Source organism: Grampus griseus (assembly GCF_964374135.1).
Source record: "Grampus griseus genome assembly, chromosome: 4".
Taxonomy (NCBI): Eukaryota; Metazoa; Chordata; class Mammalia; order Artiodactyla; family Delphinidae; genus Grampus; species Grampus griseus.
The window spans coordinates 23,266,969-23,288,381 of NC_138997.1; the positions used below are offsets into that span (position 1 = coordinate 23,266,969).

Consider the following 21,413-nt stretch of genomic DNA (forward strand, 5'->3'; position numbering starts at 1 on the left):
TCCACTTTTCCCAGCATCAGTTATTGAAGAGACTGTCTTTTCTCCATTGTACATGCTTGCCTCCTTTGTCATAGATTAGTTGACCATAGGTGTGTGGGTTTATCTCTGGGCTTTCTATCCTGTTCCATTGATCTATATCTCTGTTTTTGAGCCGGTACCATATTGTCTTGATTACTGTAGCTTTGTATTATCTGAAGTCAGGGAGTCTGATTCTTCCAGCTCTGCTTTTTTTCCTCAAGACTGCTTTGACTATTTGGGGTCTTTTGTGTCTCCATACAGATTTTAAGATTTTTTGTTCTAGTTCTGTAAAAAATGCCATTGGTAATTTGATAGGGATTGCATTGAATCGGTAGATTGTTTGGGTAGTATAGTCGTTTTCACAGTGTTGATTCTTCCAATCCAAGAACATGGTATATCTCTCCATCTGTTTGTATCATCTTTAATTTCTTTTATCAGTGTCTTATAGTTTTCTGCATACAGGTCTTTTGTCTCCCTAGGTAGGTTTATTCCTAGGTATTTTATTCTTTTTGTTGCAGTGGTAAATGGGAGTGTTTCCTTAATTTCTCTTTCAGATTTTTCAGCATTAGTGTATCAGAATGCAGGAGGTTTCTGTGCATTATTTTTGTATCTTGCTACTTTACCAAATTCATTGATTAGCTCTAGTAGTTTTCTGGTGGCATCTTTAGGATTCTCTCTATATATTACCATGTCATCTGCAAAGAGTGACAGTTTTAGTACTTCTTTTCCAATTTGGATTCCTTTTATTTCTTTTTCTTCTCTGATTGCCATGGCTAGGACTTCCAAAACTATGTTGAATAATAGTGGTGAGAGTGGACATCCTTGTCTTGTTCCTGATCTTAGAAGAAATGCTTTCAGTTTTTTACCATTGAGAATGATGTTTGCTGTGGGTTTGTCATATATGGCCTTTTTTTATGTTGAGGTAGGTTCCCTTTATGCCCATTTTCTGGAGAGTTTTAATCATAAATAGGTGTTGAATTTTGTCAAAAGCTTTTTCTGCATCTATTGAGATGATCATATGGTTTTTATTCAATTTATTAATATGGTGTATCACATTGATTGATTTGCGTGTATTAAAGAATCCTTGCATCCCTGGAATAAATCCCACTTGATCATGGTGTATGATCCTTTTAATGTGTTGTTGGATTCTGTTTGCTAGTATTTTGTTGAGGATTTTTGCATCTATATTCATCAGTGATATTGGTCTGTTATTTTCTTTTTTTTGTAGTATCTTTGTCTGGTTTTGGTATCGGGGTGATGGTGGCCTCATAGAATGAGTTTGGGAGTGTTCCTTCCTCTGCAGTTTTTTGGAAGAGTTTGAGAAGGATGGGTGTTAGCTCTTGTATAAATGTTTGATAAAATTTACCTGTGAAGCCATCTGGTCCTGGACTTTTGTTTGTTAGAAGAGTTTTAATCACAGTTTCAATTTCATTACTTGTAGATTGATCTGTTCATATTTTCTATTTCTTCCTGGTTCAGTCTTGGAAGGTTATACCTTTCTAAGAATTTGTCCATTTCTTCCAGATTGTCCATTTTATTGGCATAGAGTTGCTTGTAGTAGTCTCTTAGGGTGCTTTGTATTTCTGCGGTGTCTGTTGTATCTTCTCCTTTTCCATTTCTAACTTTATTGATTTGAGTCCTCTCCCTCTTTTTCTTGATGAGTCTGGCTAAATGGTTTATCAATTTTGTTTATCTTCTCAAAGAACCAGCCTTTAGTTTTATTGATCTTTGCTATTGTTTTCTTTGTTTCTATTTCATTTATTTCTGCTCTCATCTTTATGATTTCTTCCTTCTACTAACTTTGGGTTTTGTTTTTCTTCTTTCTCTAGTTCCTTTAGGTGTAAGGTTAGATTGTTTATTTGAGGCTTCTCTTGTTTCTTGAGGTAGGCTTGTATTGCTATAAACTTCCCTCTTAGAACTGCTTTTGCTGCGTCCCGTAGGTTTTGGATTGTCATGTTTTCATTGTCATTTGTCTCTAGGTATTTTTTAATTTCCTCTTTGATCTTTTCAGTGATCTCTTGGTTATTTAGTAACATATTGTTTAGCCTCCATGTGTTTGTGTTTTTTACTTTTTTTTCCCTGTAATTGATTTCTAATCTCATAGTGTTGTGGTCAGAAAAGATGCTTGATATGATTTCAATTTTCTTAAATTTATTGAGGCTTGATTTGTGACCCAAGATGTGATCTATCCTGGGGAATGTTCCATGCGCACTTGAGAAGAAAGTGTAATCTGTTTTTGGATGGAATGTCCTGTAAATATCAATTAAATCTGTCTGGTCCGCTGTGTCATTTAAAGCTTGTGTTTCCTTAGTAATTTTCTGTTTGGATGATCTGTCCATTGGTGTAAGTGAGGTATTAAAGTCCCCTCACTATTATTGTGTTACTGTCGATTTCCTCTTTTATAGCTGTTAGCAGTTGCCTTATGTATTGAGGTGCTCCTATGTTAGGAGTATATATATTTATAATTGTTGTATCTTCTTCTTGGATTGATCAGTCCCTTGAATTGATCATTATGTAGTGTCCTTCCTTGTCTCATGCAACATTATTTTAAAGTCTGTTTTATCTGAAATGAGTATTGCTACTCCAGCTTTCTTTTGATTTCCATTTGCATGGAATATCTTTTTCCATCCCCTCACTTTCAGTCTGTATGTGTCCCTGGGTGTGAAATGGGTCTCTTGTAGACAGCAAATATATGGGTCTTGTCCTGTACTCCGCCAGCTTGAACCAATCCTCACTGTGGTTTTAATTTTCATTTCCTCCTCTTTTTGTCTTTTTTTAGAAGTTTTATGGGTATCTGAAATCTAAAAGGCTGGAAACCGCTGACTTAAGTGTAGTGTTCAGAGGAGGGGAATAAATAGCCAATGTGGTATAACCAGGAGAGAACACATCTCAAGTATATTGTTTCATACTTTATATTGATAAGTATTTGCAAGGGTCTGCAGTTGTTGGTAAAAGGACAGAAGGGATGTAAGGCAAAGAAATGGGGATGTTATCTGGTAAAGAGATGACCAGTGTAGAAGATAGGCCATCCTAAATGTCTTCAAAAATTTTGAAAGGTGTTAGGGTTAGGCTTGTCTTATATAGTTCTAAAATACAGAATTAAGACATGAGTCAATGCTGAGGGAAGACAAATCTTTTTTAGTTATAGTCATATTGAGGAACTTTATATCAGTCAGAATTGTGGGTGCCTTGAGTATTTCGTGCCCCATAATTGGAGTTGTTAAGCATAGATTGCTTTCATTGTTTATGTTATTTTGCTCAGTGGGTTCAAGGTGCTGAATATTTGGTATTTGGACAGATTGCTCTTTCCTTTAGAATAATGTCTAACTTCTTAGTGTATACAGTCAAGGCTTTTCATAATCCAGCCTTAGCTTAACTGATCCCTTCTCTTCCCCCAGCCTGTACACTTTTACTTATATTTAAATCGCATTGTATTCATTTTATCATCATCATACGCTTTATGCTCTCATGATTCTTTCTCCCTCCTTAGCTCTTAATGTTCTTACCCAAATGCTACACTAGCTCCGTTGAATTATAATGGAATAGTGGCACTCTTCTGTTCCGACTACGAATTGAAATTATGTTTAGGACTTACCTGGTGGCGCAGTGGTTGAGAGTCCGCCTGCCGATGCAGGGGACACGGGTTCGTGCCCCGGTCCGGGAAGATCCCACATGCTGCGGAGCCGCTGGGCCCGTGAGCCATGGCCGCTGGGCCTGCGTGTCGGGAGCCTGTGCTCCGCAACGGGGAGGCCACAACAGTGAGAGGCCCGTGTACCACATACACACAAAAAAATTATGTTTAAAACTGGTCTTTTAAGTTTTGCTTTATTACTTAAAAATGTTGTATCATACTGTTTCATTTCAATTCATCCCAAGGAGACGAATTTACTCTTCCGGGCCTCAAGGCCCAAAGCATTAATGGTACACATTAGAACACTGGGGGGAATAAAGAGAAACAGAAGAAGAAAGAGGTTATAGGTGATAGACTCCTAACTACACCTTAGAAGTTGATGGGTGGTTTCTTACAGGTATTTTGGGTTGAGATGGGATTGAGGATGTAAAGTGGCAGAGACTCGTCCCAGGAACATTTGAGCCCTCTTAAAATGTTTTTCTTCTTACTAGGTATACTCGTATATTAATGAAGGATATAGATATACTAAACTCTGCAGGGAAGATGGACAAAATGAGGCTACTGAACATCCTGATGCAGTTGAGGAAATGCTGTAATCACCCATATCTCTTCGACGGAGCTGAACCTGGTCCACCTTACACAACGGACATGCATCTAGTTACCAACAGTGGCAAAATGGTGGTGTTAGACAAACTGCTTCCTAAATTAAAAGAACAAGGTACTTACGTTACTGGTATCAAATGGAGAAGTAATGGAAACTGTCTTAAGATTCTGATGTTAAGATAAAGGAGCCATCCTACCCTATGAAATGACTACTCTGGCACTTTCTAAAGTTGAAGTGTGGGACATTATCTGAGCTTTCCTCCCTGCCCTCCTATTTTAAGCCTTAAATCTTTTAGAAAGTGATCAGTAGTTAGGGTAGCCACACTCCCTGGATTTGGGGGAGAGTTCTTTCTTATTTTATATATGCTTTCCTAGAAGTGTCAACTTTTTGTTATAAAATGCCAAGAATGCTCTTCTCACCCATATGTAGTTCCCAGAGCCTTTGGTAGACAGTGGTGTTATGTTCATGGTATTTTTTCTTAGCGTTTGTGTGGATTTTTAATTTAATTAAATGACATGTGCATGGACCCAAAGCGGTTTTATTTGTAACACATTGGCTTTTAATATGAAAATGAGTATGTGTACAGATGTATTTAAATTACAAGAATGTAGAGAGAATTTAGTAGGAAGCCAGCTTCAACAATTATAAATTCATGGCAAAACTTGTTTTCATCTACATCGTACCTACTTTCCATCTCCGAGAACGTTTTGAACCAAATCCCAGACATCAAGGCATTTCATAGACAAATTATTCATTCTGTAATACGAAGTATACAGTCAGATTTAAAGTTTCTCCATTTGTGTTTCTCTGTATATTTTGGTAAGAATGAAAATTGTACCAGTAGGTGAATTTCCTCTAGCATATTGACTGTTGGAAACATTGTAAGAGTTGCCAGTGAATTGGTTTACTTTTTTCTTTTTATACCTTTTTTTAAAATGTATTTTGTAAAATGCTTTCCTTGGGCCTCAGCCTGGCCTCACTGCATTCTAGGGGCAGTATCCCCCGCTTCTCCCGCCATTGGCCTTAACCGGCCCTCGGGCCCTCCCACCTCCCAGGACAGGGTGGCACCTGCCACTTTCAGGACCACCCTTCCAAGGCAGAGTAAACTGGGACCCTGTTGCTAAATAAATAAATAAAGATAGATAGATAAATAAATAAATAAATAAATAGTTTTCCTTAAAAGCTTAGTAATTGAAGAAATTGAATACATGGGGAGGAGTGGCAGGAACTTGCTAGGAGACTACTGAACATCCGTATGCATTTAGGATGTGGGAGGGTGGACAAGAGCAGATTATCAGCCTCAGCTTCTAAGAGAAGATAGTTTCGTAATCATTATTTTTTAAAAGGATCCCTTTGTCTTCGTAAGTCCTACTGAAGGTGGTGTGCAGCTGGCTGAAGAAACGCAGTTGGATAATTTGAGTCACGGCATAAGTGAAGGGTGATGGTCTAGATGTGAGGCGCATATTTGTGGTCCTTCCATCTGGATTGGGTCTTGAGAACTAGAATGAGACCAGGGTGTTGGGTGTTTGTTCAGAGATGTGTCGGGCTGTGCACAGGGAGGAGTTGTGGTGGAGGGTTATTTTTAAGTATGTGGGATAAAAAGATAGTGATTCTTTCAGCCTTTGGGATGGCAAGACCTCCCAGGCCAGAGGTGTAAATACCCTTTTCTGTTTACAAAAACACTTTCCTTCAGTGTGTTGTGTAAATACTACCCTTTTCTATTTGTGCATTGATGGGAATAATGTGGGGAGTGACTAACTTGGATAATAAATAATGTACAGTTTTTTTCTTGTAACTAACTACGTAACCTGGAATTAAGGAGTAATTGGTTAGTCTTGGTTTTGGTTAGCCTTAAATTTAAATAATTTTTGTTTTCTTTTTACTTTTGAAGCTTCTGATAATGGGCTGTTAATGTTTGCCGACAGGTTCACGAGTACTAATCTTCAGTCAGATGACGAGGGTATTGGATATTTTGGAAGATTATTGCATGTGGAGAAATTATGACTACTGTAGATTGGATGGGCAGACACCTCATGATGAGAGACAAGTGAGTAAAATCTGGGGAGGGGAGATCAAAAAATTATCAGATAAAATAATTTTCTGACATTTATTTTGTGTCTATAGGAGTCCATCAATGCATACAATGAACCAAACAGCACAAAGTTTGTTTTCATGTTAAGCACACGTGCTGGTGGTCTTGGCATCAATCTTGCTACTGCTGATGTAGTAATTTTGTATGACTCGGATTGGAATCCCCAAGTAGATCTTCAGGCTATGGTAAGAGATAACAAATATATTCTGTGCCTAACAGACGTTTTAAAGTAAACTGATAAACAGTCTACAAATGTCAGTGACTTAATCCCGTAGAATTGTATTTTCTCTGACCTCATAGTACAGTGAGGGTATTTTGCTGGTGATCTTCCATCTAAATCAGGGTATTTCCATCTTACATCTTTGCCATATCTTAGGACCTTAGAGTCCTATTATATCTGCATCCTGTTGGTAGAAAGGGGAGGAGAGAAAGCTGAGAATTGCCCAGGAAATTTTTTATGGGGCAGAACTGAAAGTGACCCCACATTCATTAGCCAGCACTCAATCACATAGCATAACTTACTGCAAGGGAGTTGGTAAATGATAGTATAGTTGTGTCCCAGGAGGAAGGGGTAGTGGGTTTGGGGAGCTACTAACCTGCCTGCCACATTAGATGTTTAAAATTTTAGGCCCATGTGTGGGACTATCTTGGCCAGATCAAGAGGATCATTCGTTTTTTTAAAAAAAAAAATTAATTTTATTTTATTATTTATTTTTGGCTGCGTTGGGTCTTTCTTGCTGTGTGCGGGCTTTCTCTAGTTGTGGCGAACAGGGGCTGCTCTTCGTTGCGGTGCGCATGCTTCTCATTGTGGTGGCTTGTCTTTGTTGAGGAGATCAGGCTCTAGGCGTGTGGGCTTCAGTAGTTGAGGTGTGTGGGCTCAGTAGTTGTGGCTTGCAGGCTCTAGAGCGCAGGCTCAGTAGTTGTGGTGCACGGGCTTAGTTGCTCCGTGGCATGTGGGATCTTCCCGGACCAGGGCTTGAACCTGTGTCCCTTACATTGGCAGGCGGATTCTTAACCACTGTGCCATCAGGGAAGTCCCAAGAGGATCATTCTTTTTTTTTAGTTATTTCTGAGATATACATTTTAAAGTAATAACTAGAATTATGACTTATAACATTACACCAGAACATATAAGATTTTTAGAAATTTCATGTAATGTCTGAAACATTTATGTTAACATATTTCCATACAAATAACCCAAAGAAAGTTTAGTATTAGTTTTGTTTTTTTATACTGCAGATTCTTATCAGTCATCCATTTTACATACATCAGTGTATACATGTCAATCCCAATCGCCCAATTCATCACACCACCATCCCCACCCCACCACGGTTTCCCCCCCTTGGTGTCCATACATTTGTTCTCTACATCTGTGTGTCAATTTCTGCCCTGCAAACCAGTTCATCTGTACCATTTTTCTGGGTTCCACATACATGTGTTAATATATGATATTTGTTTTTCTCTTTCTGACTTACTTCACTCCGTATGACAGTCTCTAATCATTCTTATGTTGAGAAAATATGAAAACTTAAAAGTTCTAAAGTTTGATATTGCTAATAATTTGACCTGTGGTATTTACATCTTTGGTGTTGGCCACTTTCATCCTGTGACTGTTTGTAATGGTGGCTGGGGAAATTGATCAATTAGAAGTAGGGGTGCTTTGTAAGATGTGTTTTGTGAACTTACCAGAAGTTAAACAAAATGGAATTCAAATTAATTTGATTACTTATATGTAGTTAATTGGGCGCTATTTAAAGACTAGGATTTTTTTTTTTTTTCCGGTACGCGGGCCTCTCACTGTTGTGGCCTCTCCCGTTGTGGCTCCGGACGCACAGGCTCAGCGGCCATGGCTCACGGGCCCAGCCGCTCCGCGGCACGTGGGATCTTCCCAGACCGGGGCACGAACCTGTGTCCCCTGCATTGGCAGGCGGACTCTCAACCACTGTGCCACCAGGGAAGCCCCTAGGATTTTTATATTGTTTGTGGAGATTGTTTATTCATGTCACTTTTTCCCCTAATTGCAATGAAAATTTAGATTTGATTTAGGTAGAAAAGCATTTTGAATTTAAACCTAAGAAAAAAAGATTTTAAAAAAACTTTTATCATCAGACTTGAAGATTATAATTGTGTCTGTCTTGTCTGGAGAGATTATGTATATTTTATTTCCGTATAACCTAGACAAATTAATACAGTAGTTTCTCACAGATTCAGCAACTATGATGTGTTCTATACCTCCTAAAAGATCTTCTTGTGAGATAACCAGTTAATTTGATTGAAACTGAGAATTTAAGAAATGTTAATGGAATATGAATCCGTTATAGTTGTTTTGTTTCGTATTTTTAAAACCATTTTGTACTTGAGAATATTTTCATTTTGTTTCTCAGTGTACACATTCAAATGTTATTTATGTGAATTTTCAACTGGATTCAAAGTAACCTGGTTATTTTTCTAGGATCGAGCCCATAGAATTGGACAAACCAAGACAGTCAGAGTGTTCCGCTTCATAACGGATAACACTGTAGAAGAAAGAATAGTGGAACGTGCTGAGATGAAACTCAGACTGGATTCAATAGTCATCCAACAAGGTGAGCCTTAGGACTTTAAAAATTTACTAGGTTGAATTTATAACACTTTTTTCCTGGATTTTTTTTAGGATATTCTTGTTGTTAAACATATATTAAATCAAGCTACCAGGCAACAATATTTCTATTCCAGACTAAAGTAAGCTTCAGTTTTGTTAAGAGGATGGGTTTGGGCTCAGGAAGGTTGAAATTTGAATATTGACTCAGCTGGTTAGCAATTCTTTTACACTATCTGAGCCTCTTCTTCATGTGTTAAATAGGGATACAGAGATTTTTAAGGACTAAAGGGGATAATGTATATAAAAATACCCAGCATTCAGTGTGGTACATATTAAATAGAGGTGTGATGAGTGATTTACATGTACTAACACTCAATTGACTACTCTGGGGAAACTGAAGAGATAACAATAAAACTCAGAATTCTTTTTTCTAATCCACAACGATTTATTGAGCACCAGCAGATGTCAGGCACTGTTCTTAGTGCTGAGAATACAGTGGTGACTGAAACCAACCAGTGTTCTTACTTTCAAGGACTTCATAATTTAGTGAGAGCAAGACACAGAATAAACATTTATGTAAATAAGACTAGATGGTGAAAGTGGGATTTTATTTTGGATTAATTGAAGGGAACTTCAAGTTCTCATGCCAGATCAGCTTTCAAGGAAGACATTTATATTTTCATGAAGCTTAAAATAGAGTTAGTGATGGGATGTGTAAAATGTAAAAACCAAAACAAACCCTCAGTAACCTTGAGCCCACGTTGGTTTCCTTCCTTCCCAAATTGTGTCATGACCAAATGCATTTTATCTGTCTCTAAAGCTAAGAGGTATACTGTTGTATTATCCACTGATTATTACATTTGTGTGTCTTGGTTTTCTCAACCAGTCTCTAATTTCCTTGTAAGGAAGGGAATATTACATTTCTTTGTTATCCCTTAATGCCAACCATAGAGTTAGCCACGTGTCTGTATACATAAAGTCAGAAAGAGAAAAACAAATACGGTATGCTAACACATATATATGGAATTTAAGAAAAGGTCATGAAGAACCTAAGGGTAAGATGGGAATAAAGACAGACCTACTAGAGAATAGACTTGAGGATATGGGGAGGGGGAAGGGTAAGCTGTGACAAAGTGAGAGAGTGGCATGGACATATATACACTACCAAACGTAAAATAGATAGCTAGTGGGAAGCAGCTGCATAGCACAGGGAGATGAGTTCGGTGGTTTGTGACCACCTAGAGGGGTGGGATAGGGAGGGTGGGAGGGAGGGAGGCACAAGAGGGAGGAGATATGGGAACATATGTATAACTGATTCACTTCGTTAAAAAGCAGAAACTAACACACCATTGTAAAGCAATTATACTCCAATAAAGATGTTAAAAAAAAAGACAATACATGATTGCTTTATTATTAGTTGTTTTTGTTAATAATTGCTTAACATAGTGAGCTTACTTTGTACCAAGCCATGTGCTAAATATTTAAATACTGAGTATTACCTTCTTTAGTCTTCATGCCAGCTGGAGGTTGGCATCAGAGGTAGAAGCAAGTCACTTATTTACCGTTTACACAGCTAGGAGGTGACTCATCCGGGGCATCAAGAGCTATATAAACTATTACAGTGCAGTGTTTAATTAGGAAGTTCTCTGGGGACTTCTGGGGCCTGCCAAACAGGTTTCTCATGAGTGATGTAATGGCTAGTTTTTTTTCCCCCTCACATTCATCCATGCTTTTAGAAATACATCTGCCTTGTGGTTCTTGTTCTCAATTATTTTCATCTCTGAAACCCTTCTCTCTTTTTTTTTTGAAGATTAAAAAAATACAAATTCTTTTACAGTCAGCTTAGAAAAGCTTTTTCAGTCTTTTGACTTAATGTTTTTGGGGTATTTTTTTATATTTACTAAGGCAACTTTTGGAGCAAAATTTTGTGCTAGTAGCTTTGTTAATCCCATTTATAGACATATTAGTCAAACAAGCCTTGGGTGCATATGCCTCTGTGTTAACTGTTTTGTGGACTAAGGGGTATAACTAAAAATATGAGAATATACAGAAGTACTTTATGTCTGAAAAGTTCCCTCCCAGTCCACAGGGAAGTAATTTCTGTAAGCTTAAGAGCATTTTGATAGCAGTGAGATAGCTTTCAAGAAACATGTTCTGTGGATACATTCTAACTTTGAAAGTCACAAATATTTGATGGTGCATTCTGTTAGGGATCCAAAACCATGATACAAGTATGTAAGGTCCCAGAAAACAGCTTGTATCTTTACCTACTCATTACAAGTTGGTTGAAGTAGAAAAATTAAAATAGAAGAAGTATATGTGAGTGGCTCTTGAAGTTTGGCAATATGAAGGTTTTTATACTTTTGTAAGTAGAACAAGCTGATTTGGGAGTATTAGTAATAATACTAATCAGTTTCTGCTTATCAGAAACTTCTTGTGTTTATAATGCTCTCACCTTTTGGTACTTAAAGTTATGGTAATAATTTTGATTTTCAGATATCCCAAGTTACTGTCATTCTCACTGTACAAGAATATATTTTATTGAAGTGGCATTTGGTAGGCTTCATTATGTAATATGTAAAGTTTAGAAATATTTCAGAGTTTACAGATTAGAATTTGGTATTTTATATAAAAATGAAAATTATCAGATGAGAATAAACAGAAATGATTGACGTTTGAGGCAAAATTATGTGGTATTACATCTAACATTTAAAATTCCAAATATCCAGTAAACTAAAGTTTGTTTGATTAACATTACACAATAAAACCTTTTTTTCAGGAAGACTTGTGGATCAGAACCTGAACAAAATTGGAAAAGATGAAATGCTTCAAATGATAAGGCATGGGGCAACACATGTATTTGCTTCAAAGGAAAGCGAGATTACTGATGAGGATATTGATGGTATTTTGGAAAGAGGTGCAAAGAAGGTGAGATGCAGATTAAATGATATGTTTAATATGTAAAATATTTTAAACCAGAACTGTTTGAGGAAATGGTTATGTGAGTTATCGGTAATCTGACTTCCACAGAAAGAAGTTTTTATGTAGTATAAAGCCTAATTTATTTTGACTATAGTTCTCATGCTTTTTAAATTCTCCATCTAATAGGATGTTTCTTTTGTTTCCTAGACTGCAGAGATGAATGAAAAGCTCTCCAAGATGGGTGAAAGCTCACTTAGAAACTTTACAATGGATACAGAGTCGAGTGTTTATAACTTTGAAGGAGAAGATTATAGAGAAAAACAAAAGGTAATTTAGAAAGAGATTTTGGTTACTTGAAGACTTAATATTTTACTTGAAACTTGGAATTTAAGTGTTAGGTGTAATGCCTTGTCTCAAACAGCAGTCATTCCTGTTTACTCACAACTAAATTATTTTCATTTTTGTGTTAAATTTAATGCCACATTTTCAGTTGGTAAAGTGAAATGTTTAAAAAGTTTATATATACTGTTACAGTGCACGATGTTGTGTGGGGTGATTATAGTAATTTGGGATATTTGAAAATTAAAATTTGCCAAAAAAAATCGCCACAACCTTATTAGACTATTTTTTTAAACAGCAGAATTGGCTGGTAATAATTAAAGGGAATAACTTCTTATTTCATAAGTAATACTTGCTGTTATATAGTGAAATTAGAAAATACCTACAGGGTAGAAGAAAAAAAAAATTCTACCTAATGCTTTCCCTTTTAATGTTTAGGCATGTACATCCTCTGAATTTTTTCTAGGCTAAATATATATCTACATTTCTCTCCTAATTGGGGTTCTAAACCTTCTGTAGCATTGTTTTTCACCTAGTATTCATTTGGTCAGGAAATACTTACTGAATGCCTATGCTCTTCACTAGACCTCCTGTGTGTTAATTGCATAGTCCCTAGCCTCATAGAGCTTGTAGTCTAGAATTTTATGAATATCTTTGCATTTATAAATAAGTCATAGTTATGTACATAGTCGGAGTTGCATTCATGTAGGATTTGCGACTATATAATAAAGTTGGTGATTTGAATTGTTTCCCGTGTGCTAGATTGCATTCACAGAGTGGATTGAACCACCTAAACGAGAAAGAAAAGCCAACTATGCTGTTGATGCCTATTTCAGGGAAGCTCTTCGTGTCAGTGAACCTAAAGCACCCAAGGTGAGTTGACAGAGCACAAATGTCTAAAAATGTTGGAACTGTAAATCATTTTTCTTCTTATACTCTTGAGATAAAATCAGATTGAGAATTAGATTTTATGGTTTCTTACAGTACACCTCCTTCAGCTTTTGTTAAAAGTTTTCTAAAGATTAATTTTGAATGTAAGCATTTAAAATTTGATTAATGTTTGTTCAGTTTTAGTGGAAGATGCATTCAGTTGCTTGGAGAATTGGCTGTCATGATTTTATAGAATGAAGAAAGGTTATAGATAGATTTAAAGCAAAATAGTTGCTTTCTTATGAAGAATACTTTTTGTTTTTAGGCTCCTCGACCTCCAAAACAACCTAATGTTCAGGATTTCCAGTTCTTTCCTCCACGTCTATTTGAATTATTGGAAAAAGAAATTCTATATTACAGAAAAACGATTGGGTACAAGGTAGAAGAAGTAACACTTTGTTCGTAACTAACCTAGTTTTTTGTTTTGCTTTTTAAAATATTTATTTATTTATTTATTTATTTATTTATTTGGCTGTGCCGGGTCTTAGTTGCAGCATGTGGGATCCTCATTGTGGCTTGTGGGATCTTTAGTTGCAGCATGTGCACTTCTTAGTTGCGGCATGCATGCGGGATCTAGTTCCCTGACCAGGGATCGAACCGGGGCCCCCTGCGTTGGGAGCGTGGAGTCCTACCCACTTGGCCACCAGGGAAGTCCCTAATCTGGTTTGTTTTTAACTTAATAAATGCAGAATATCAGTATGTTTTCTTTCATGGCTGGATTAAAAATTGTGAAAAATTTGTGAAATGTCATGTACTTGGTTAAGAGTTTAGTTGATTGCATACTTCCTAAAATATATTGACTGATGACATAGGAAAAAAAAAATATTTTTAGGTGCCTCGAAATCCTGACCTACCAAATGCAGCACAGGCACAAAAAGAAGAACAGCTTAAAATTGATGAAGCTGAACCCCTTAATGATGAAGAATTAGAGGAAAAAGAGAAGCTTCTAACACAGGTATAGCCTTCAATCAACACAGAATTTAGTAACATTATTTTGTAAGGTGCTGTCTTAGGCTGTGTTGGAATATATAAAGGAAGTACATTTTTTTGATTTCAAAAATGGAATAATTGGTGATCATAAAGCATGGGCATATGGTGTTTACTACATTTTGATTGTCATTAGTTGTTGAGGTGGTAGAGAAGATTATGGATTTGCACCAGCCTTGGTAGAATGGGTATCCTTTTGATCACCATTCTTCCAGCACTCCCATCTTCCCTTTCCTGTGAATCTTCTACGTTGCTACTAAGTTATAATTCTCAATGACAAATCTCTGCTCCATACTTTTCTAATAACATCCTTTAAGTTTCAGTCAAGGCCTTTCAGAATCTGGCCTTAACCTACCTTTAAAGCCTTATTTTCCTTCTGTTTTCCCACTTGGTTTATATCTTTGCCCTTTAGTCTATGTTCATTCCTCCTGGCAAACTTCTACTCTTTGAAAACTCAGTGAAAATGTCACCTTTTTGTGCAGCATTCTTTATTCTCCCACTCAGCTTCAATTGCTTGGCTATCTAAGCAATATATGATGCATTGCTAAAAGTGCTCATCTATGTACATGAAAATCTACTACTTTAAAAGCACTTAACTTAAAAAGAAAACTTGGAGCAACTGAAAATTTTCTATAATACTCAGCAGCATTGGTAAAGTTTAATAGCTTTTCTCCCAAGTTCAGTGTGCTGTGATTATATGTTTTGTTTCCATCGCTTTGAAGGGATTTACCAATTGGAATAAGAGAGATTTTAACCAGTTTATCAAAGCCAATGAGAAGTGGGGTCGTGATGATATTGAAAATATAGCAAGAGAAGTAGAAGGAAAAACTCCAGAAGAAGTCATTGAATACTCAGGTAATTCTCCTATTATTTTAATAGGTATAAGAATGTTCTCGGGCTTCTGGAGAGCTGTTGGAAAGTTCAGGTTTTCTTACTCTGAATACTGTTTTGATAAGCTTAATTTCACTACAACTTAGTGCCTTGGTTTTTTTTAAAAATAAATTTTATTTATTTATTTATTTTTGGCTGCATTGGGTCTTCGTTGCCACGTGCAGGCTTTCTCTAGTTGTGGTGAGCAGGGGCTACTCTTTGTTGCGGTGCGCAGGCTTCTCATTGCGGTGGCTTCTCTGTTCGTGGAGCACAGGCTCTAGGTGTGCGGGCTTCAGTAGTTGTGGCACGTGGGCTCAGTAGTTGTGGCTCGCGGGCTCTAGAGCACAGGCTCAGTAGTTGTGGTGCACGGGCTTAGTTACTCTGCGGCCTGTGGGATCTTCCCAGACCAGGGCTCGAACCCGTGTCCCCTGCATTGGCAGGCGGAATTTTAACCACTGCGCCACCAGGGAAGCCCTAGTGCCTTGTTTTGTGTTTTTTAAAAATTGGAAAATCTCCCCTTCTTTAAAATGGCATCGTTAATTTTTTTTTTTTTACCCCCGTTCACTAGCTGTAGCCAAGGAAACAAGAATAGGTCACTGAATAATAGTGCCTTCATTTTTATTTCATTGTCTTTCATAAGTTTTCAAGTGTTATGTGTTTCTGTGTCTCCTGGAGCCAGTCAGATTGTCAGGTGGGTATAGCTCTGGTGGTCCGCCCAGAGCTTCAGAATAGACACAACTAAGAATTGGGGGATACTTCCTATAATCATCCAGCTTATCTTCCTGGTTTCTTCATAGTTAAGGAAACTGAGAAATAATTACGTGACTTACTAGTGTTAGATGTGGGGAAAATGGAAACATTTCTTAATCCTTAGCAAGTAAAATAGAGCACTTACAACAAGAAGTTATTTATCTTTCTGCCCTTCCCCCACCTATCTCATCTGCCCAACTCTTATTCCTACAGCTGTGTTCTGGGAAAGATGCAATGAGCTGCAGGACATAGAGAAGATTATGGCTCAGATTGAAAGGGGAGAGGCAAGAATTCAAAGAAGAATTAGTATCAAAAAAGCACTTGACACGAAGGTACTTTGAATATTAATAAATATGATAGTAAAATAACTCCTCTCAGTAATATGAGAGTTTAAAGTAACTTTTAAAAAGGAAAAGAAATGATGATATAAAATTTTTTTTCAAAGGACAGCATTCAAACATTATAGGTGTTCTCAACAGAATTTACCTCAGTATTTCAGTTGATATATCTGGGTCAGAGTCACTATGATTGGCTCTTTGCTGTGTGGTATACCAGAAAGTCTGAGTCTGTATTTCTTTTTAAAATAATAAAGACTGAAGTTGGTTCAGAACAAAGATTACAATGTAACTGACTTTGGATAGAAAGTTGATGTGAAATACAACATTTATAGCTAACTTTACTAAAGCCGAGTTTGAAACATAGATTATATAGGATTTGTATTTTATATAATATAAAATCTGATTTTCATAGATTGGACGGTACAAAGCACCTTTTCATCAGCTGAGAATATCTTATGGTACTAACAAAGGAAAAAACTACACTGAAGAAGAGGATCGTTTTCTGATCTGTATGCTTCACAAGCTTGGATTTGACAAAGAAAATGTTTATGATGAATTGCGACAGTGTATTCGCAACTCTCCTCAGTTCAGATTTGACTGGTTTCTAAAGTCCAGAACTGCAATGGTGAGTACTGGGAGCCTTTTTCTGTATTGTAGTAGAATTAAACTTCCTCTGACAGTTCAAAGGAAGTAGGTTATTTAATGTTCTTTAAGGTAACTTTTAAAATTCTATTAAGAGAAAACTGTGGTTCAGCTGTATCTTTGAAGTAAATTTTTGTTACAATATTGTTTGTATTACAGTTTAAATCAGTTCCTTAAGAAACAGTTCACATCCACAGTTAAAAACCTAATGTCATAAGTAACTTACAAAGTTTATTTTTTCTATTGTTTAATAGCACATCTTTTAACATCACTATATATGATAGGACTAATTTTTTTATGTGAATTTTAATCAGGTTCTAAGTAGGAGGAAATGTCACCATCAATTTTAACTTCTGAATGTAATGATCACAATTTAAAATTTGACTTTTGGTTTTATAAATGAACACATTTCTATAAAGAAAGGACTTGTACTCACGCATCTGCCCATCAGAATGCTGAGTTTGAGTTATTTAAAAAGAGCTTAATGTAGTAAAACACTATACTGATTTAATCCTAGGTTTTGTTTTTATTCCCAATATCAACCTGTTTCTGATCAGCAAGTTCCATTTGTAATGACCTAAAATTAGAATTCAGAAAAGTTTAGCTTTGATGAATTGCTCTTATGTATTTTTTAAACTTTTTATTTGATATTAGAGTGTAGTTTATTAACAATGTTGTGTTAGTTTCAGGTGTATAATAGCAAAGTGATTCAGTTATACATATATCTGTTCTTTTTCAGATTCTTTTCCCATTTAGGTTGTGCTATACAGTGGGTTCTTGTTGGTTATCCATTTTAAATACAGCGGTGTGTACATGTCAATCCCAAACTCCCTAATATACTTCTCTCATATACTCCCTAATATACCCGCTTCCCCCCGGTAACCATAAGTTCGTTCTCTAAGCCTTTGAGTCTGTTTCTGTTTTGTAAATAAGTTCATTTGTATCATGTTTTTTTAGATTTCGCATATATCATGATATGTCTTTTTCTCTGTCTGACTTACTGTATTTTACCACCTTTGAGTTATTAGCTTCATCTTGTGTTCTTCAGGATGATGATAATGCCAAAACAATTCTGTAGTCTTAATTTTGAGATGTACTAGGATAGCAAAGTTTAAACAACTTTATAGTAGGATTTACCTCAGTATATTTAAAATACATTGTCACTCTTCAAGATGGAGGATAGTGTTTAGTCTTTAAATGTGACCACTGAAGGGGTTTTTTCAGTAAACATCAACGGAGGCTACTGTTTTATGAAACCCTAGTTTGGGGAATGTTGCACTATAAATGCATTATAAATATATAGTTAGAGGAGACACATTCAGTTGCTATAAGCTCTATATTACGTCTTTTAAAGTAGGAACAATTTATATAATTAATAAGTGATTTTTGTGGTGAGTGAAACAAGATGCAGTGTCACATTGATTTACTGGTACAATACCATGGTCTAAAACTGCGTGTTATTTCCTAATGTGTTTCATGTTAAGGCACACATACAAAATGATAATATGCGTATGGCCCCTTGTGATAAACAGTTGAGGCATAATCCTTTTCTAAGAGCCAAGAAGATTCATGCCATAGAACATCTGTAACACATTCTGGCATGTGTGTCTCAGTGTACCTGTTAAAGGAAATACAGAACTTTGATGCAGTGTACTACCTTCTCTCTATATATACTATTGCAAATATTTCCAAACCTTATATGGTTGTGTCCTATACAATAATATTTTTAAATGATTTTATCGTGACCATTTGTGTAGAATGTCATGACAAGGAGAGGAAAAAAACAGTTTTACTCAGTACGTAGCCAGCAATGATACAAATGGACTCCTGTTTTCTTAAGGGGTATTTACTATTTCTACACTATAATTTAAAATCCTTTCTGGAGCCTGTGTAGACTGCTAAGGAGAGATGAGGTAAAACTCATCATAGATTTCTATGACTATTTTTCCCGAACTGGGAAAGACGGCAGGTGGTACACCGTCTACCACAATTCTAGTGGTAATGCGTTTAAGGGAAAGATTATATATACCTCTTATTAAGTTTTAGTTGATTTTGACCCTCAAGTATGTGCTCTGTTAATATTAAGTTTTGGAGGTAGACGACAGTTTTCAGGCATAGACACTATGTAGCAGAATTGCATATATTAAGAGATGTTCATTTTCACTGCTTCAGTTTCTAAGTGAAGGAAGGATTTATGAAAAATACACAACAGTATGGCCTTAAATAATGAAGTGAAAAGTTTACAGATACCTTTTTTTATCCTCCTAGCATGGATTGTGTATGAAAATTACCAGTTCCTTTTGCTTTTTAAAATTTTGTCTATTGGGGGTATATAAGTGATATTACAAAACTTACGGATGGAGAATACAAGTTTACCATGTAAATTTATGTTTGTAACTCAGGAGCTCCAGAGGAGGTGTAACACTTTAATTACCTTGATTGAAAGAGAAAACATGGAACTAGAAGAAAAGGAGAAGGCAGAGAAAAAGAAAAGAGGACCAAAACCTTCAGTAAGTACTCATGAAAATGTAAATATTTTCTTGGGGAACTTAACTTTTTTCAAGAATTTGAACATTACTTGGCTATCACTGATGTGTTAGTTGTTTTTTTTTTTTGTTTGTTTGTTTTTTGGTAAGTAGTATGGCCTTGGATTGCTTTAAAAGTATAAATTAAACTTGATTGCATTGTGTGGGGAAAATCATGTTATGATGGTAGTTCACAGTATGGGGATTTGTGAGAATATGGGAAGGTGTGTCTTGTGAATGGCAAGAGCTACACTTGATGTTGAGAGTACACATTATAATTTTAGAATATATAAAGAAATATTAGGAAGGCAGTGGCCTTTACAACCTTTACTGTTCACTTCTAAACTTTGATTTATTGTACCAATGATATCTTAGCAATATGAAGGCAAGAATTATAAGAAAAGTCATCTAATAATGTTATCTAATTCTGTTATCTAATAATAATTATCAGGAAAGTCTAGTATACTCACAAAGTATTTCTCATTACTGCTTTCTTTTGATGAGAGGGCATGTTATACATTTGTTTGGTGTATTGATTTACTATTGCTAATTGTGAATTACTCATCTACTTCATTATTAGCATTAAGGTATTTATGTTAGTAAAATATGTAGATAAGATTATTTGGAGAATTAAGGTTATTCTGGTTAAGAAAAGTAATACCTGTTACTAAGTGGCAGTTATTAATAAATTGCTATCATGAGTCTTCCAATGTATTTCATGTTAATATGACTCTTGTGATGAAGATAATCCTTCTGTTTGTAGACCCAGAAACGTAAAATGGATGGAGCACCTGATGGCCGAGGAAGAAAAAAGAAGCTGAAACTATGAATACATATTTGTTTCATAATCACTAACTTTAAACCAGTAGTTCTTTAATTTACGGGTCTTCATAAGATGTACTGTACAATGCTCAATTGTTATGTCATTCAAAGACATCAGGTTCATCTGTTTACCAAGCTAGAAACATAGTATGTAGTTTCACTTTTTTAAATGCAACAGCTGTGCTGAAAATTTTTTATCATTAACACTTGAAGTAATAAAATAGGCTTCATTTATTAATAAATGTTTCATTTGATTTATTTTTATATTATAGTTCCATTTGTGAGGCTTGTGACTTTTGTTTATCAGCTATAATTTCTACACTTGTAAGGCTTAAAAAGAAGCAAACAAGTTAAAAAACAGAAAATTGCAAATAACATTTGTCCCTTCAGTCTTCACTTAGTTGTGTAATTGTTTTAATTCACTTTGCCTTTGCAGAAGTTTGGGTATCTTTGTAGTGCTATTGAGTCTCATCTGGGAAGATTATGTAAATTGCATTCTCCTTGCTTATTATATGGGTAGAATGGGAAAAAAAGGCAAGACAAATTCTCATTATATTCTATGCATATTTCTGTTATGCTTTCTGTTTCTGTAGTTGGTTCTGAGGTGAATATGCCCTATTCTGTTTGGAAGAATGGCCTTTTAGTTACATAGCCAAAGACATTTAGTATTTTCTGGTTCCTTAAGGTGTTGTTGTACCATTTTGTAAAAGGAATATTATTATTACTTTTTTTAATTGTTCGGTAAATATTTTTGACAAATTACCTTCTGAAGCAGCCACAGCTTAGAAATAATGTCAAAACTAAGGTGATTTTTTTTTTTTTTAAAGACCCAGCCAAAATAAGGTGTGAATTTGTCATACTGTTAAAATGAAATTGGTAAAATATATCCCCTTCCAGTTTACTTTTTTGGGTTTTAGAGTAATTGAACGTTTTATTTTATTATATTTAAAATAATTTCTAAGTGTGAGCAGCAAGACTGACTATAATTCCAGTTTTTATTTTCTGTGGACAGACTTGATAAACTGGAGACCCTGAAGCAGGATTACCCAAATTGTAGTGTCAGGATTTTAGCTGTACCAGAGGCCTTTATGTGCTACACATAATTTGTATAAAGTTTTATATGTGCAAATTGGGTACATAAATAGTCTCCATTTTTCTAAGGGAATGCAATAAATGTAGCATCGTGAATAAATATAACTTTTATAATCCTTAAGTGGTCTTTTCTTTCCATTGCTGTAATTTTCTTTTCTCATTTGATTTTTATTTGCTTTTTTCCTTAGGACGTTATCTTTTTTCCTTAATTGGATTTTTTCGTCTCAGATTTCTATCAGTTGTTTTCATTTGCCCACACATAATTGGGAT

General features: G+C 35.7%; 1 protein-coding gene across 1 annotated transcript in view; it reads left to right on the forward strand.

Moving 5' to 3' along the window:
• The window catches only part of SMARCA5 (SNF2 related chromatin remodeling ATPase 5), a 43,690-nt gene extending 23,397 nt beyond the window's left edge, over positions 1 to 20,293 (forward strand). Inside the window, exons 11-24 of the mRNA XM_082653238.1 lie at positions 4,141 to 4,367; positions 6,179 to 6,300; positions 6,378 to 6,530; positions 8,798 to 8,930; positions 11,706 to 11,854; positions 12,056 to 12,175; positions 12,950 to 13,060; positions 13,383 to 13,496; positions 13,950 to 14,072; positions 14,827 to 14,959; positions 15,938 to 16,056; positions 16,475 to 16,687; positions 19,107 to 19,214; positions 19,993 to 20,293. Coding sequence (XP_082509364.1) covers positions 4,141 to 4,367; positions 6,179 to 6,300; positions 6,378 to 6,530; positions 8,798 to 8,930; positions 11,706 to 11,854; positions 12,056 to 12,175; positions 12,950 to 13,060; positions 13,383 to 13,496; positions 13,950 to 14,072; positions 14,827 to 14,959; positions 15,938 to 16,056; positions 16,475 to 16,687; positions 19,107 to 19,214; positions 19,993 to 20,058 — 1,891 coding nt within the window. The 3' untranslated portion in view covers positions 20,059 to 20,293. The remainder of the gene's footprint in view (positions 1 to 4,140; positions 4,368 to 6,178; positions 6,301 to 6,377; positions 6,531 to 8,797; positions 8,931 to 11,705; positions 11,855 to 12,055; positions 12,176 to 12,949; positions 13,061 to 13,382; positions 13,497 to 13,949; positions 14,073 to 14,826; positions 14,960 to 15,937; positions 16,057 to 16,474; positions 16,688 to 19,106; positions 19,215 to 19,992) is intronic.
• Positions 20,294 to 21,413: the final 1,120 nt, after the last annotated feature.